General features: G+C 46.9%; 1 protein-coding gene across 2 annotated transcripts in view; it reads left to right on the plus strand.

The window, feature by feature from the left end:
- Positions 1 to 11307, plus strand: part of GCLC (glutamate-cysteine ligase catalytic subunit) — a 44431-nt gene extending 33124 nt beyond the window's left edge. Inside the window, exons 7-16 of one of the 2 annotated variants that reach the window (XM_055406143.2) lie at positions 229 to 303; positions 779 to 895; positions 2090 to 2228; positions 2650 to 2762; positions 2984 to 3076; positions 3599 to 3703; positions 8209 to 8290; positions 8364 to 8470; positions 8552 to 8672; positions 9691 to 11307. In XM_055406143.2, the coding sequence (XP_055262118.1) occupies positions 229 to 303; positions 779 to 895; positions 2090 to 2228; positions 2650 to 2762; positions 2984 to 3076; positions 3599 to 3703; positions 8209 to 8290; positions 8364 to 8470; positions 8552 to 8672; positions 9691 to 9902 (1164 nt within the window). In that variant the 3' untranslated portion in view covers positions 9903 to 11307. The remainder of the gene's footprint in view (positions 1 to 228; positions 304 to 778; positions 896 to 2089; positions 2229 to 2649; positions 2763 to 2983; positions 3077 to 3598; positions 3704 to 8208; positions 8291 to 8363; positions 8471 to 8551; positions 8673 to 9690) is intronic. The other variant, XM_055406144.2, reaches the window with a different exon arrangement.
- Positions 11308 to 15037: the final 3730 nt, after the last annotated feature.

Consider the following 15037-nt stretch of genomic DNA (forward strand, 5'->3'; position numbering starts at 1 on the left):
TAATCGTACTTAACATTAGAACATGGTTATTTATATCTCATGCAAACATGATTAAAGCCGTATTCTAGACAAGTTCATCCGCGACAGCTTTTAAAACTGGCTTCAGTGATGGGATCAGTGGAATGACCTCACATGCCATGAGCAATGAGCTTCCTTCTTGGACTGGCTCCTTGGGGAGGATGGTGATGATTTTGGTTTATTCTTTAATAATCTGTGATTCTTAAACAGGTGACTTTCCAAGCCTGCAGCATATCTGAGGCCAGATACCTTTATGATCAGTTGGCCACCATCTGCCCAATTGTCGTAAGTAGAAATCACACCTAATTTTAACTAGTCTTTTGTATCAGATAAAAACTGCATGTGCAAAATTTGCTGACTATGTGCTATTTAAGTCCAGTTAAGACTTCATTTAGAACTGAACTAACACAACTAGTATGCAGGCGTAGAGCTCGTGGATGAGCGTCTAAGCTGAAGAGTTTAGCAGTGCTTTAGCTAGCGAGGCAGTTATGTGTTAAGTGTCAAGGTCAAGCGTAGCCGTTTTCCTTCTCTCACTCTGCCTGCCCTCACCGTCTAGAGAGGATGATTCAGGGAAGCAGAGGCCAGGGCTGGAGTCACTCCCGCCGCCCTTCCCCAGGAGCAGGCAGGCGCAGTGGATGCGGTAGAGCCCACAGGGGTGGCGTAAGCTGGTGCTTCTAGACCAGGGGTAACTGCATGGAGCCTTCTTCAGCGTGTTGGTGACACTTTGACCTTGCAGGTGCTGACTTCTGTTTGTTCCTAGATGGCTTTGAGCGCTGCATCACCTTTTTACCGAGGCTATGTGTCAGACATTGATTGTCGCTGGGGCGTGATTTCAGCGTCTGTAGATGATAGAACTCGGGAGGAGAGAGGACTGGAGGTGGGAACGCTTTTCCTTACTAGCCTTTTGAATCCAGCAGGTGAAATGGGGGTCTTGTCGCCACTCACGGTGTTGAAGTCTCCCTTAAACCATTTCCATCCTGAGTGGGTTAGTCACACACGGGAAGGTTTGACAGCTTATCAGCCTGTCTTTGGCTTTACGGTGTGTTTGGGGTGAGAATGTGGGAAATGTGATTTGGGGGGTGGGGGGTGGCGGTGCCAAGTTAATTTCCATCATTTGTTGAAATCTGTGTTTGTTTTGCCCTCTAAAATTGGTAGAACAGTTTTCCTTTATTTTGGAAGTCAGTGCTGATGGCTGTTTTTACTAGAAAGCTTTTTGGCACTACATGAGTGCTTTGTCTATGGTGCTTTCTCTGCTGGGGAAAGCTCAATCTGTTGTCAGATTCCTTGGCCCCATATAAAGGGTGAGTTTTGCCTAAGAAGGGTAGGTTTGTGCCTCATTTGCATGTTGAACTCTGACCCTGCATCTCTCCAACCAAGAGTGTGCATCAGAACCGCCTATAGAGCTCTTTAAAAATAGTTACCTAGCCCTGCCCACCCCCAGACCCAGTGAGTAAGGAACGTCCAGAACTGAGACGCAGATGTGCGTACTGGTAAAGGCGTCCTCCCAGGCAGTTCTCATGTTCTTGACCGGGGCTGCGCTACTGCTGCTCTGGTCTTTCTGTAAGTGTCCATAAATTGTTGGCCATGCTTTCTAAGTGGTTTTTTAATGGTTTAAACCAAATGTTTTGGTTTACATTATGAAAGTGGAAGTGTTAGTGGCTTAGTCATGTCCACCTCTTTGCAACCCCATGGACTCTATAAGCCCACTAGGCTCCTCTGTGCCTGGGATTTTCCAGGCAAGAATTCACTGTGGGTTTATATTTTTGCTCTCAACATGGGCATTTTCTAGTCTTAATAATAATGGTAATCCACGTGTAAAAAAAAAAGAAAGAAATATATATATGTATATATATTTAACTGAGATCTACAGATTAAATTGCCTCCAAGATTTTTTTTTTTAATTCTAATACTTTTCAGGGTTAATAGCTATTTTTCAGGATCTCTTGTTCAGGTTGGACAGTTTTATGTAATTATTTATAAAGTATATAACCTTTTAATATAATTACTTGGGGTATTAGTTTATTTCCACATTACTTTATATGGCATTCATTTGTATTTTTTCCATTTTTAGCCACTAAAGAACAACCACTATAGGATCAGTAAGTCCCGATACGATTCAATAGACAGTTACTTATCTGAGTGCGGTGAGAAATACAATGACATTGACCTGACCAAAGACAAAGAAATATACGAACAGCTGTTGCAGGAAGGTAAGCCTCCATTCCCCTTGTCTAGATTTGACTGTAAGCTTTTAGTTCTTCAGAACTCTCTTAAAGTCCTTTGCTGACTCCCATCTGGCTTCTGTTTTTAATGTGAGGTCTCTTAACTTTTCTTACGAGGCTGTTTGCCCTAAAGTTTCAAGTCCCAGATACCTGTAAGAGCTTAACTTTTAGCAAAAAGAACTGACTTTGGAGGTGTGTCCCTCAGATCCCCATGGGCATCGTTTAAGGGGTGAACACAACTCCAACACTCCCCTCGGGTCTGCAGGATAAACTCGGTGCGGCACAAGAATCCTGCACAACCCAGCATCTCCTAAGCTCCTAGCTGCCTTTCTTCAACCCCCCGAGCTGTCTGCCATCCCCGGGGCATGGAGAGCAGCTCTGGAGTGAGCCTGGTGTGACCTCTCCGCAGGCCTTGACCACCTGCTGGCCCAGCACGTGGCGCATCTCTTCATCAGAGACCCGCTGACTCTGTTTGAAGAGAAAATCCACCTGGATGATGCCAACGAGTCCGACCACTTTGAGGTATCTGCAACAAATGTTTTAAACAATAAAGAACATGACTGCTACTTTCAGAGTTGCTGACATGTCACCTCACTTCTGTTAAATGCTCGCTGTTCAGTTTCCTTTGTAGGTCTAAGGGTGTAGACAGTAAATAGTCTGCTTCACATGATAAATATGAAATCATCTTAGTATCTTCCTGGGTATGTGGAAAACTGGTTTTATTCTCTGCTTTTTGATTACAGAATATTCAGTCCACAAACTGGCAGACAATGCGATTCAAGCCTCCCCCTCCAAACTCTGACATTGGGTGGAGAGTGGAATTCCGGCCTATGGAGGTACACAGCCCGCGGGCAGGAACCAGCTCAGTCAAACCTATTCCCACCTGACCGCCACCCACCCACCTGTACCCTCCCCAGAGGCTCGGGTTACCCAGACAGCAGCACAGGTCATGTGTGTATGTGTGCACGCATGCGTGTGTGTGTGTGCATGCGTGTGTGCACTAGAGGCTCAGGTTACCCAGACAGCAGCACAGGTCGTGTGCGTGTGTGTGTGTCTGTGTGTGTGCACACATGCACCAGAGGCTCGGGTTACCCAGACAGCAGCACAGGTCGTGTGCGTGTGTGTGTGTCTGTGTGTGTGCACACATGCACCAGAGGCTCGGGTTACACAGACAGCAGCACAGGTCGTGTGCGTGTGTGTGTGTCTATGTATGTGTGCGTGTGTGTCACAGGCGAGCCCAGCTGCTCAGGAGGACTGCTTTCTGGGAGTAGGCTGTGGGCAGAGGCTTCCGGCCCCAGGTGGGGGCTCAGGAGGTGCGTGGGAGCACAGCGGGCCCCTGACATCTGGCCGCCGTCCAGGTTCAGCTGACGGACTTCGAGAACTCCGCGTACGTGGTGTTTGTGGTGCTGCTCACCAGGGTGATCCTGTCCTACAAACTGGACTTTCTCATCCCGCTGTCGAAGGTGAGGACGGTGTCTGGCTATGGGCATCTGGATTATCATCTGCTGCTCCTTTCTGTATAACACTTGTTTCAACTCTGACCTCACTTAAACCTGTTCCTCCTTAGAAAGAATGTTCTTCTACCTATTATTTTTCCTTTCAAACCAGAGCTTATACTATAGATTTTGGGACCATTTTGGTGGAGACTCCTGAAAAAAAGTGCTGATAGTAGCTCCTTATTCGGCCCATTTGAAGGACATTTAGAGTTTCATTTGAATAACCACTAATTTCTAGACTTTGGATTTAAGATGGTGGTGGAAGAGGGTGCCCCCCAGTGTGTTTCATCCTGTCAACTCCCAGGCCGGTCACGACCTTAGACTTAGGGAGGGAGGGACGTGCGACTACTCAGTGCAGGGAGGGGGCGCTTCAGAGGAGCTGAGCTGGGGAGGTTTCTGGAGAATGCAGATGGCAGGGCTCCATCGGAAAAACAGATCTGAATCCGCCCCAGCCCAACTAAAACCAAGATGGAGCTTTCTGGAAGCTGTTCAGGGCCTTGAAACAGCTCCAGGCTGTGAGGCTTCAACGCTGCAGGCCCTGGGGCCATAGCCAAGCGAGCATGAAGGCCTTGGGCTCCCGGCTGGAGGGTCTCAGCACAGAGAGGGGCCGGGAGAGGCTGCCAGGCAGAGTAGGGGTCTGCAGGGCTCAGGGCCAGAGCGGAGACAGTGGGACACACTGCTTATCCCGGCGAGCGTGGGAGGAGGACCAGAGCCACCGGGCCAGCGCCTGCCCCCTGATGCCCGCTTCCTCTGTGGGGCCACTCCTGCCAGCACGCACACACGTACCCTGGAGAAGTCTAGCGGTCAGGCTGACACTGCCTGCCCACTACTCAGGCCCAAGGTGACCGACCTGCAGGACTCTGCGGGCCCCTGTTAGCCTTGTGGGGCACCCCCTGGGGAGATCAGCCCTTGTGACGGGTCCCCAAGAGCTGCCTGTCTAAGCCTTTGCTTATGAATGTAAATACACTTGACCCTTGGACAACACAGGCATTAGGGACTCTGACCCTCACACAGTCAGAAAACTACATGTAACTTACAGTCGGTTCCTCCATATCCGAGAATTCGACCAGCAGCAGATCATGGAGCACTGTGGTGTTTACTGCTGGAGAGCACCTTCCTCTCGGGGACACGTGCTGGTCCAGGGCCAGGCACAGACATCTGAAAGGCAGGAGAAGCTTGAAAACTTTTAATAACCTTCAAGAGAAGAGCCCACGGGCCTGCAGAGTGTATCATCCTCAGCAGAACACAGTTAATTTGGAAATTGGAAAGAATTTTTTAAGAAATTCTCACTAATGCCCTTGAAGAAATTCTGGAGAAGTCGCATCTTAAATAAACAGGCTCTGTGGATCAAAGAACATTTGGAGAGCAGAGGAGTTCTCAGAAACAAAGGACATGGTAACCACACTTTTAAAAACTCAGTATGCTCCCCAGTAAGCAGATGTGGTTGGTGGTTGAAGGTCAGAGTCACTGATTTCAGGAACCAAACTGAGATTCGGCCCTGTAGGACCGCAGACAAATGGAACCCCTTTGGAAAAGCAAGAGAGAAATTCTTTGAAAAGTTCAGTGTTTGTCTAATAATTAGAAGAAGAGAGTGGTCTACACAAAAGAGATGTGAGATCCAATAAAGAAAATAAATGAATATAATTTTCCCTGAGTAAGAGTCCATTAAGGATGAGACAGATATAGGTAAAGAAGAACCGAAATCTAGGAAGAATCTCAAAGAAAAGATCAGTTGTCCAGAAAGGAGAGGAAATTAGGCTACTTCGCTTTCCGCCAAAAAGAAGAAAAATCAGTTGGTCTCATTTCTCATCTGCAACATTAAAGGCTGGAAGAGATGAAGAGAAATCTCCAGAATCCTGAAGGCAAAGAACTAGAACTGTGGACGTCTCTGGCAGCCGAGCTAGTCTTTAAATCCCAAGTGATTATAACAAAAAAGATGAAGTTAGGGCTCAAAGTCAGCCAGAAGTTTTATCTAGCAAGGGGTCAGTGGAAGGAGGGGAATAGTAGATGCTTTTTAATGGCTGACATCTGGAGAAAGAATTTCAAAACTACTTGTCCGTCTAGTCAAGGCTATGATTTTTCCAGTGGTCATGTATGGATATGAGAGTTGGACTGTAAAGAAAGCTGAGCGCCGAAGAATTGATGCTTTTGAACTGTGGTGCTAGAGAAGACTCTTGAGAGGCCCTTGGACTGCAAGGAGATCCAACCAGTCCATCCTAAAGGAGATCAGTCCTGGGTGTTCATTGGAAGGACTAATGTTGAAGCTGAAGCTTTAATACTTTGGCCACCTGATGCAAAGAGCTGACTCATTGGAAAAGACCCTGATGCTGGGAAAGATTGAAGGCAAGAGGAGAAGGGGACGACAGAGGATGAGATGATCGGATGGCATCACCAACTCAATGGACATGAGTTTGAGTAAGCTCCAGGAGTTGGTGATGGACAGGGAGGCCTGGCGTGCTGTGGTTTGTGGGGTCGCAAAGAGTTGGACATGACTGAACGACTGAACTGAACTGTCTGAAAGTAAGAAGAAACATTTAATGCTTAGAAATAGGATTTGTCGCCTCTAATCTCCTAGCTAAAGCGGGTGGGGAAAGAACAAAGAAAACTTCGGAGCCACAGCAGTGGGTCTCGGGCCATGGGCATGGTAAGACAGGATGCCCAAGAGAGCACACAATGGGGAAAATCAGATGAAGACAAATTTGAATAGACTGTGTTCTCCTATTCAAATGCTGAAAGCGATGATCTAAAATAGCAGTGTAATTTGCATAAGATACTCCTAAAACACTGACAGATGTTGACAACAAAGAGCTCCATAATGACCTTTTAAAAAGAATACAGGAATGCAAAGTTGTAACAGAAAAATGTGAGACAGTCTTAAATGAGATTCAGAAAGCAAGTTTGTCCACTTGCTCATCCAAGATCATTAGAACCATGATTGTTGTTTCTTTTTTTTTTTAATCCAGAAAGCATAGCTTCTCAAGAGCATAAACGAATTTAAGGGCGCTGTAGTGCGGTGGGGGAGATACTGGTCCAGGTGAGCACTCGTTCTCTTGCACCACTCACCAGCCTTTTCACCGGGACAGTTCGAGTCCTCTCAGCGCCCTGGTGTGCAGGTGTAGAGTGGGGCCAGGCGGGCTGTCCTGAGGCCACATCGGGACAGTGGCATAGACCCCTTACAGGAGCAGCCGTCCTGTTACTCAGTAACTGACAGGTCACACGGTCAGAGGAAGCCACAGTGGAGGTAAACAGCATGGTTAACAAGCTTGGCTGTGTCGTTTGTATCACAAGTCTCATTCCACACACGCTTTTTGAATGCCTCGAGGAAGAATATCAAAAATTAATCGAGGAAAATTTTTACTTCTCAAAACTAGACAGCATACAGTAAGTCACATTTCCACCAAAACTCATCAGGAAAAATTTAACTGTTGGAAATTTTAAGTTGTTTTCCTAATAGGTTCCAGATCAAATCAAAATTAGAACTGTAGACTGTATAGGAAAATGATACTGGCAGAGCTGGTCTCAAGGGAAAACCATAGTTTTAAATGCTTTAACAGAAAGATTAAAAATAAACCTAAGTAGTCAAATTAAGAATCTAAAGAGCAGTAGTAAAAAATACACTGAAAAAGGAATTTATAAAAGCAGAAATTACAACTGTTGATCTTTGTGGCTTTTTGTCAAGACTAAGAAAAATACAAGTGTTGATTAGGATTGAAGCCAGACATATGAGGATTATTATTTGAACATGTTCCTAGAACTATCTATATTAATCTGAAGGTCATAGGTACCTTTTAAAAAAATAAATAACTGTAGGAATTAACGGGTGTGAAGGGCAAAGCTGATCCAGGACTTTGTCCCAGCCGTCCTTCCAGTGTGAGCTCTGACTTGTGTCTGTTTTGTATGTTGGGAGTGTCCCCTAAGATTTCATTATGTTGATTGAAATAAATGAATTCACGAAGAGGGAGCTAGGGGCTCCTGAGGGAGTGGGCAGAGCCCCAGGTGGGCAGGCAGCATTGGTGACCTGCCCACTGCCAAGTGGACCTGCCCACTGCCAGCTGGTCGGGTGAGGCAGCAAAGCCGTGGGGGCAGGGAGGACAGAGGGCCCCCTGCCCCCCAAGGCAGCAGGGCCTCTGCGCTTCCCTCCGCGCCTCGGGCTGTGAGCTGGGACCGGCTCCGTGCCTCCCCGGAACTATGCATTCCCCGCGGTTCTCCCAGGCAGCCTCCACGCATGTGAGTTTCACATGGATTTCTGAGCTGCGCTTCTCTTCAAGTTGAAAAGCACATCCCAGGCTGGGGTTGAGGGACACGACTCCCCGTGACCATGCGGCCTCTCTGGCCGCAGCAAGCGCTGGGGATGGGAGGGTTCGTCTCAGGTGGGTCCCCACCACAGAGTCCGGTGGCTGCACCCATGTGGAAGCAGGAGTGTCCTGACTATGGGAACATTCTGACGTGGCTGCGATGGTTTTCCTCCTTAGGTTGATGAGAACATGAAGGTCGCCCAGAAACGAGATGCCGTCCTGCAGGGACTGTTTTATTTCAGAAAAGACATTTGCAAAGGTACTGCCTTTTCTTGCATTTCTGGGGTCCCTGGAGGCCGCACCGGTTGCTAACGCGCCCTGCGCCCCTCCAGCAGGTGGCAACGCCGTGGTAGACGGCTGCGGCAAGGTCGCGGGAAGCGCGGAGCCAGCGGCCGAGGAGTACGCGCTCATGACCATCGACACCATCATCAACGGCAAGGTAGGGCCCGCCTTGGCCTGTGCCCCGACTGCCCCACCCCCTGCCCAAGCGCCCCTGCCTGACTGCACCCTGCTCTCGCAGGAAGGCGTGTTCCCCGGGCTGATACCCGTCCTGAACTCCTACCTGGAAACCATGGAGGTGGATGTGGACACCAGATGCAGCATCCTGAACTATCTGAAGCTCATCAAGAAGAGAGCGTCTGGTACGCAGCCTCTGCTGTTCTTTGTTTTTTTAAAAGAAGATCTCTTAATGTAGGCAGAACCTCACAGTCTTAAAATACTCAGTTTTTAAAGTGGTCTTTTGTTAAAGCATACAGCGTCCTGAATCCCCGCACTTCCCCAGGCAGTCCCATCTCTGCGGTTACACACACCTTGTTGTCTGATAGTCACCTTTGAATCAGCGGCGCTTTTTCTCTTACTGGTTCATAAACTAGTGTTGCATCTTTAACCCGATGGCATTTTAGGCGATGAATTACCGTATGTGGATAGTTTGTCATTATTGCCCAACTATGTGTGCTCTGCAGCACCCTGGACTCTCCATATGAGTCTAAGCCAGTTCCAAGGTGAACTGACTAAGCACACAGCTTGGACTCGGGCCCTCTGGCCTGCCTCCCTGTAGGGGCGCCCAGGGACCCCTGCTTTCCCAGCTTTGGGATCCCGGTGGCCTGGGAGCTGTCAGCTGTGACGAAGAGGACAGCGGCTTGTGTTACTTCGCTGAGGCTTCTGTGAGGTCTCCAGAGCCGAAAGGGTGACCAACCCCCCCCAAGTGCTGCCTCTGCGGGCTTCTCTCTGAGTGCATCTGCGCACTATTCTGTGTCCCTCTTTGATCAGGTCGCTCTGGGGAACGCAGAGCCCCCCGTGCAGGGCAGTCTCTGACACCTGCAGGCAGGCCTGGCTGGATGGGAGGACACAGATTAGTCAATATGCGTTGGCTCCTGTGTCTTAGCACCTAACAGGTCTCATAGCAGCAGGACATGTGTGTTCTCGCTGCCTGCCTGCAACATGAAACCCTTTCCAGGAGGAGTTCTTCAGACAAGGTGAAAAACATCTTATTCCCAGCCCCTGCCGTGTGGATAGGCCCAAAAGCCACTCTTGATTCTTCTTCAGGGTTGTGTTGTCCAGCCACTAAATGTCAGCTTACTAAAGATAAAAACCAGACCCAACAAATAAAAAAATACTACTAAGTTGTCATTAAAAAAAAAAATTATTTTCCCCCCCCAGGAGAATTAATGACAGTTGCCAAATGGATGAGGGAGTTTATCGCAAAGCATCCCGACTACAAGCAGGACAGTGTCATAACTGACCAGATGAACTATAGCCTTCTTCTAAAGTGTAATCAAATCGCAAATGAATCATGTGAGTGCCCAGAGTTACTCGGACCAGCATTTAGGAAAGTAAGGTACAGTGGAAGTAAAACCGACTCTTCCACCTAGACGCCCTGCAGGACGAGAAGCCCTTCCCCGTGTTCCCGAAGAATTGATGGCTGGACCAGCTGTGTGCATTGTGTGATGAGCAGGTGGTAATTACGCGCTGCACTGGCCGAAATGGGTTTAAGCAGACCTAGAGTTTATACAGTGTACATGTACATAGTAAAGTATTTTTATGATTAACAATGTATTTTAATAACATTGTATCTAAGGTTCTCATGAGCTGGCTTGTACATTTTTCAATTCTGACTCTGGAGCAACTACTGTCTGAAGCAGTTTTGTAAATGTAACTTAGCGGTAACTGTACCATATCTGCATTCCAGAGTTTAAAATGTTTACTGTAAATTTGGGCTTTTTTTTTTTTTTTTTTTTAAGACTTTAACCTGGTACCTGATTCACTGAAAATTCTGTCACTTTACCTTAAAAACAGATTGTCCTGCTCATTTTCTTTGCATCATCTCCTTTGGCATCTATGTAGAATCACTTTTGAATCCACCAAAGTGCTTCAAGGGGAAGCTTGGGGTTCTGGCGCCTTATCTGTGACAATTCTCTCGTAATTTGAATAGCTAATCCCTTGGTAGCCCTGTCCCAGGCTTTCTCTACTAAAACAAAACCCACTGAACTGATGGTACTTTTTAATCCATATTTGCTAATTTTGGTGTTAAGTTTAAAGACAACTCTGGAAGAAGAAAGACTCTCGAGTTCACATGTAGTGATTATTGGGGGTGTTTTTTTTTTTTTAAGGACAAAAATGGGGAGAATCGTTTTTCTCCTTGTACATAACGAAACTAATATCAAAAATGCCACCAGCTCTTCTCCTGTGGCCCCTGTTTTTTTCTGATTACTGCTGTCTACTTAAATTTTCAAATCAAATGCAGTTGCTGAAGGTTTTGTTTTGTTACTTTTCGTCTAGTTTCCAATAAGCATATTACAGACAATTCTTCTAAAAGCCATTCGTTCTAGATTTTACCCAAGGAATATTCTGCATACTACTTAGCTTCTTTGCAAAAATCATGATATGCACTAAGTTTTGTGAATCAGGACCCTAAATGTTTAATTGTAAATAATTTAAGTTGCACACAATTGTTAGAGCTTTTTTGTTGAAGATTTTCTCCAGTTAATTAAATGTCTTAACTGCTTCTGAAATAACTATGTATAGTAGATTACGCAAACCTTTACAGGCATAAATATTTAAGCTGTCATGCTCATTTTAAGAAATTGCCATAAAGCTTCAGCTAAGCCTGTTCGTGTATAAACACTAGAGTTGTGCTATATTTCTTACATGCATTTTGGAGGATAAAAGAATGCCTGTTTTTCCTTTGCAATTTGCTTATGTAAATTCAGGTTGTAAAAAGGCAGTAAAATGTTTGTGGTATGAGGAAATAAAAGAATGGAATTGGCATTGTGAAAACTCTTGAAAGTGTGAGTTCTGCAACTAATCGGATGGTGGTGGATATTTTTTTAATTAGCCCAAGTACACCAGAAAATGATTTCTTCATCATGCTCCACCCTCAGCTCTTTCTAGAAAGAAGCACAGTGATGAGAACAGATGCCTGACCTCCCCAGGAGCCCTCAGCCCTGTGGGGAGGGCAGCAGTGACCGCCGGACATGAATTTTCCTTTTATTCCAAACCGTCACCGTGCTGAGTCAGTGGTCACGTGGTGAATTACCTGCAAGTGACTCAGGTGCTGTGTGCACGGTGGTGACCACTCAGACTGGACCAGCAGGCCCGGCAGATAGCCAGTGCCCACCCATGTCTTCAGACACACCTGTCTCACCTACCCCCGACCCCTAGTTCATCTGGTCCATCCACTGTTCTCAGCTTCACCTGCTGGTCTGCCTTTATCTGAATGATCCCAGGGCAGGATCAGTCAAACGCCAGTGCAGCTCTGGCTCAGTGGGCCCGGGCTGGGGGCCCACAGGCAGCGCTGATGCTTTTCCTCCTGAACACAGCTGAGGGGTCAGGCTTTGGGAGCAAAACAAACAGTGAGATAAGCAAAGAGTGCCTTGTCCTTGGTGGAAATAGCGTTGGCTGAGCCCAGGCACTCACTCAGAACACAATTGGCCCTTACTTGACCCATCAAGTCTCCTGGATTTACAAGAGGTTTCCAAACAAACAAAACCTGTGAAGGAGGCTTCCTTGGTGGCTCAGTGGCGAGGAATCCACCTGCCAGTGCAAGAGACACAGGTTTTTTGATCCCTGATCCAGGAAGATCCCGCATGCCACAGGACAGCTAAGCCCGAGAGCCACACAGCCCTCGGGCCACAACTGAACCCACCGCCCTGGAGCCCGTGCTCTGCAGCAAGAGACGCTGCCACAGTGAGAAGCCCACGCCACAGTTAGGGAGTAGCCCCCACTTGCCACAACTAGAGAAAAGCTTGTGCAGCACTGGAGACCCAGCACTGAAAAAAGCAGAAGAGTTTACAAACAAACCCGTTAAGGACTTCCCTAGCAGTCTCGTTAAAACTCCAAGCTTCTGAGGTAGGGGGCTTGAGTTCGATCTCTGGTCAGGGAACTAAGATCCATGTGCCTCATGGCCCAGCCTGGCCCCAGGATGCTTCTGTCTGCCGCCCAGACCCTGGCCGTTGGTGAGCCTTTCTGTCTCAGTGGAGGGAGCCAGCCTGGGCCACCTCCTTCTGAACTAGCACCTACACAGAAGTTAACTAAGAGTGCAAAGTGTGGAAACCCAGGATGAGGCCACATCTTAGGAGGTTCCTTGGAGACCCTGCAGAGAGAAAATGTGACAGCATTTTTCAAGCACTGGTGGTGTCAGATGTGGGGAAGGGGCCTGGGATTCCAGGGCGTCAAGGTTCCCTGCTGGGGAAGGGGCCCTTCTCAGAACTGTACATGGGCTGTTTAATGGCAGGGCTCTTAAGGGTGCTGCTAATAAACTTTCCATTTAGATGAAGGCTCCCCGCTCCTACACTCCCTGAAGATAAGCCACTGACATCTACCAGCTTCTCTGTCCTTATGCTTTTGTGTAAATATTTAACATTCCCTGTAAATGTTTCTGAACATATAGGCCAGGCGATATTTAGGAAAGTAAATTAGAAGGGAACTGATGTCTGGACTGGACGTGAGGAGGCCTTAGCAGGTGACCTTGGCTGGGGAAGATGCACTCCTCAGACTACAGTAAGTCTCCTACACACGATCAAATTCTGTTCATGTTCTGACCATGTTTGTGAGTCCAACAAAGTTAGCCTAGATGCCCAACTTATCACACAATACATGAAAAAACAAAAAACACTTTTAATCTTACCGTGCAGTTGTTTGAAAAGTGCAGCAGTACAGGACAGCAGCTGGCATACATAGAGGGGCCGGCGTCAAGTGAACAGGCGGGAAGGGTTACTGACGAGGTGGGAGAGGTGGGAGATGGTCAAGCTGAAGGACCAGCAGCAGCAGACAGGACAAGCTGCAGTCTCACTAAAGCCTGACCGTGATGGAAGGCAGGTTTGCATCTTTGAAAGTTCAAAACTTAAAGGTTTGTACGTAGGGGACTTGCTGTATTTGCATTATGGTATTATTCATATTTATGGTAAGAGGCTGAAATTGGCTGGATAGTCCCTAAAGCCCCTTTCATTCTTAACATTTTGTGAAATGAAACATTACAAAGTATGTGCATGCGTGCTAAGTCACTTCAGTCATGTCTGACACTGTGCAACCGGATATGGACTGTAGACTTCCAGAATCCTGTCTGTGGGATTCTCCAGGCAAGAATACTGGAGTGGGTTGCCATGCTCTCTTCTAAGAGATCTTCCCAACCCAGGGATCGAACTTGTGCCTCTTACATCTCCTGCATTGGCAGCAGGGTTCTTTACCACTAGCGCCACCTGGGAAGCCCATGAAGTGTGGAAGGTGCCTCCAGGCTTTATTTCAAACCACATTACAGAGCCATGGCAATCAGCATGGGCTTAGTATAAAAACTGACCAGTGGAACACAATAGAGAGCCCAGAAATAAGCTCATACATTCGGTCAATCCAGTTCAGTCGCTCAGTCCTGTCCAACTCTTTGCGACCCCATAGACTGCAGCACGCCAGGCCTCCCTGTCCATCACCAACTCCCAGAGTTTACTCAAACTCATCCATCGAATTGGTGATGCCATCCAATCACCTCATCCTCTGTCGTCCCCTTCTCCCGCCTTCAGTCTTTTCCAATGAGTCAGTTCTTCACATCAGGTGGCTAAAGTATTGGAGCTTCAGCTTCAGCATCAGTCCTTCCAATGAATATTCAGGACTGATTTCCTTTAGGATTGACTGGTTTGATCTCCTTGCAGTCCAAGGGACTCTCAAGAGTCTTCTCCAACACACAGTCCAAAAGCATCAATTCTTCCGTGCTGAGTTTTCTTTACAGTCCAACTCACATCCATACATGACTACCGGAAAAAACATAGCTGTGACTATACAGACCTTTGTCAGCAAAGTAATGTCTCTGCTTTTTAATATGCTGTCTAGGTTTGTCATAGCTTTTCTTCCAAGGAGCAGGCATCTTAATTTCATGGCTGCAGTCAATTAATTTAAAACAAAAGAGCCAATACACGATGGGGAAAGGACAGTCTCTTCAGTAAAAGGTGTAAGGAGAACCGGGCAGCCACATGCAAAAGAATGAAATTAGACAACTATCAATATTAACACCATAGACAAAAATTAACTCCAAATGGGCTAAAAACTTGAATGCAAGACCTGAAACCACAGACTCCTAGAAGTCAACGTAGGTGTTAAGCTTCTCGACATAGGTTTTGATGACGATTTTTAAAAAATCTGACCCCAAAAGCAATAAAAATAAACAAGTAGAACTACATCAAAGTAAAAAATTCTTGCACAGCAAAGGAAACCTACCAAAAATGCAAAGGCAACCTACCGAATGGGAGAAAATACTTGCAAATCATGTATCTGATAAAGGGGTTAATATCCAAAATATATTTTAAAATCCATACAACTCAATAGGAAAAAAAATCCCATTAAAAATGGGCAGCAGACGTTTTCCACGGTGCCCATTTACCCAGTGCTGCTGAAAGATGCCCTGGGTACCCCATCTCACCAGCACCTCCCTCCTAGGACAAAGGGCATTCGGCCTGACAGAGGAGCTGGGAAGCCTGACCATCGGCAACCTCATGCTCTAGAAGAAGTTCCATGACGCCCT

This window comes from Moschus berezovskii, chromosome 23, assembly GCF_049115385.1.
Source record: "Moschus berezovskii isolate FMDL1 chromosome 23, NW_MosBer_1.0, whole genome shotgun sequence".
NCBI lineage: Eukaryota > Metazoa > Chordata > Mammalia > Artiodactyla > Moschidae > Moschus > Moschus berezovskii.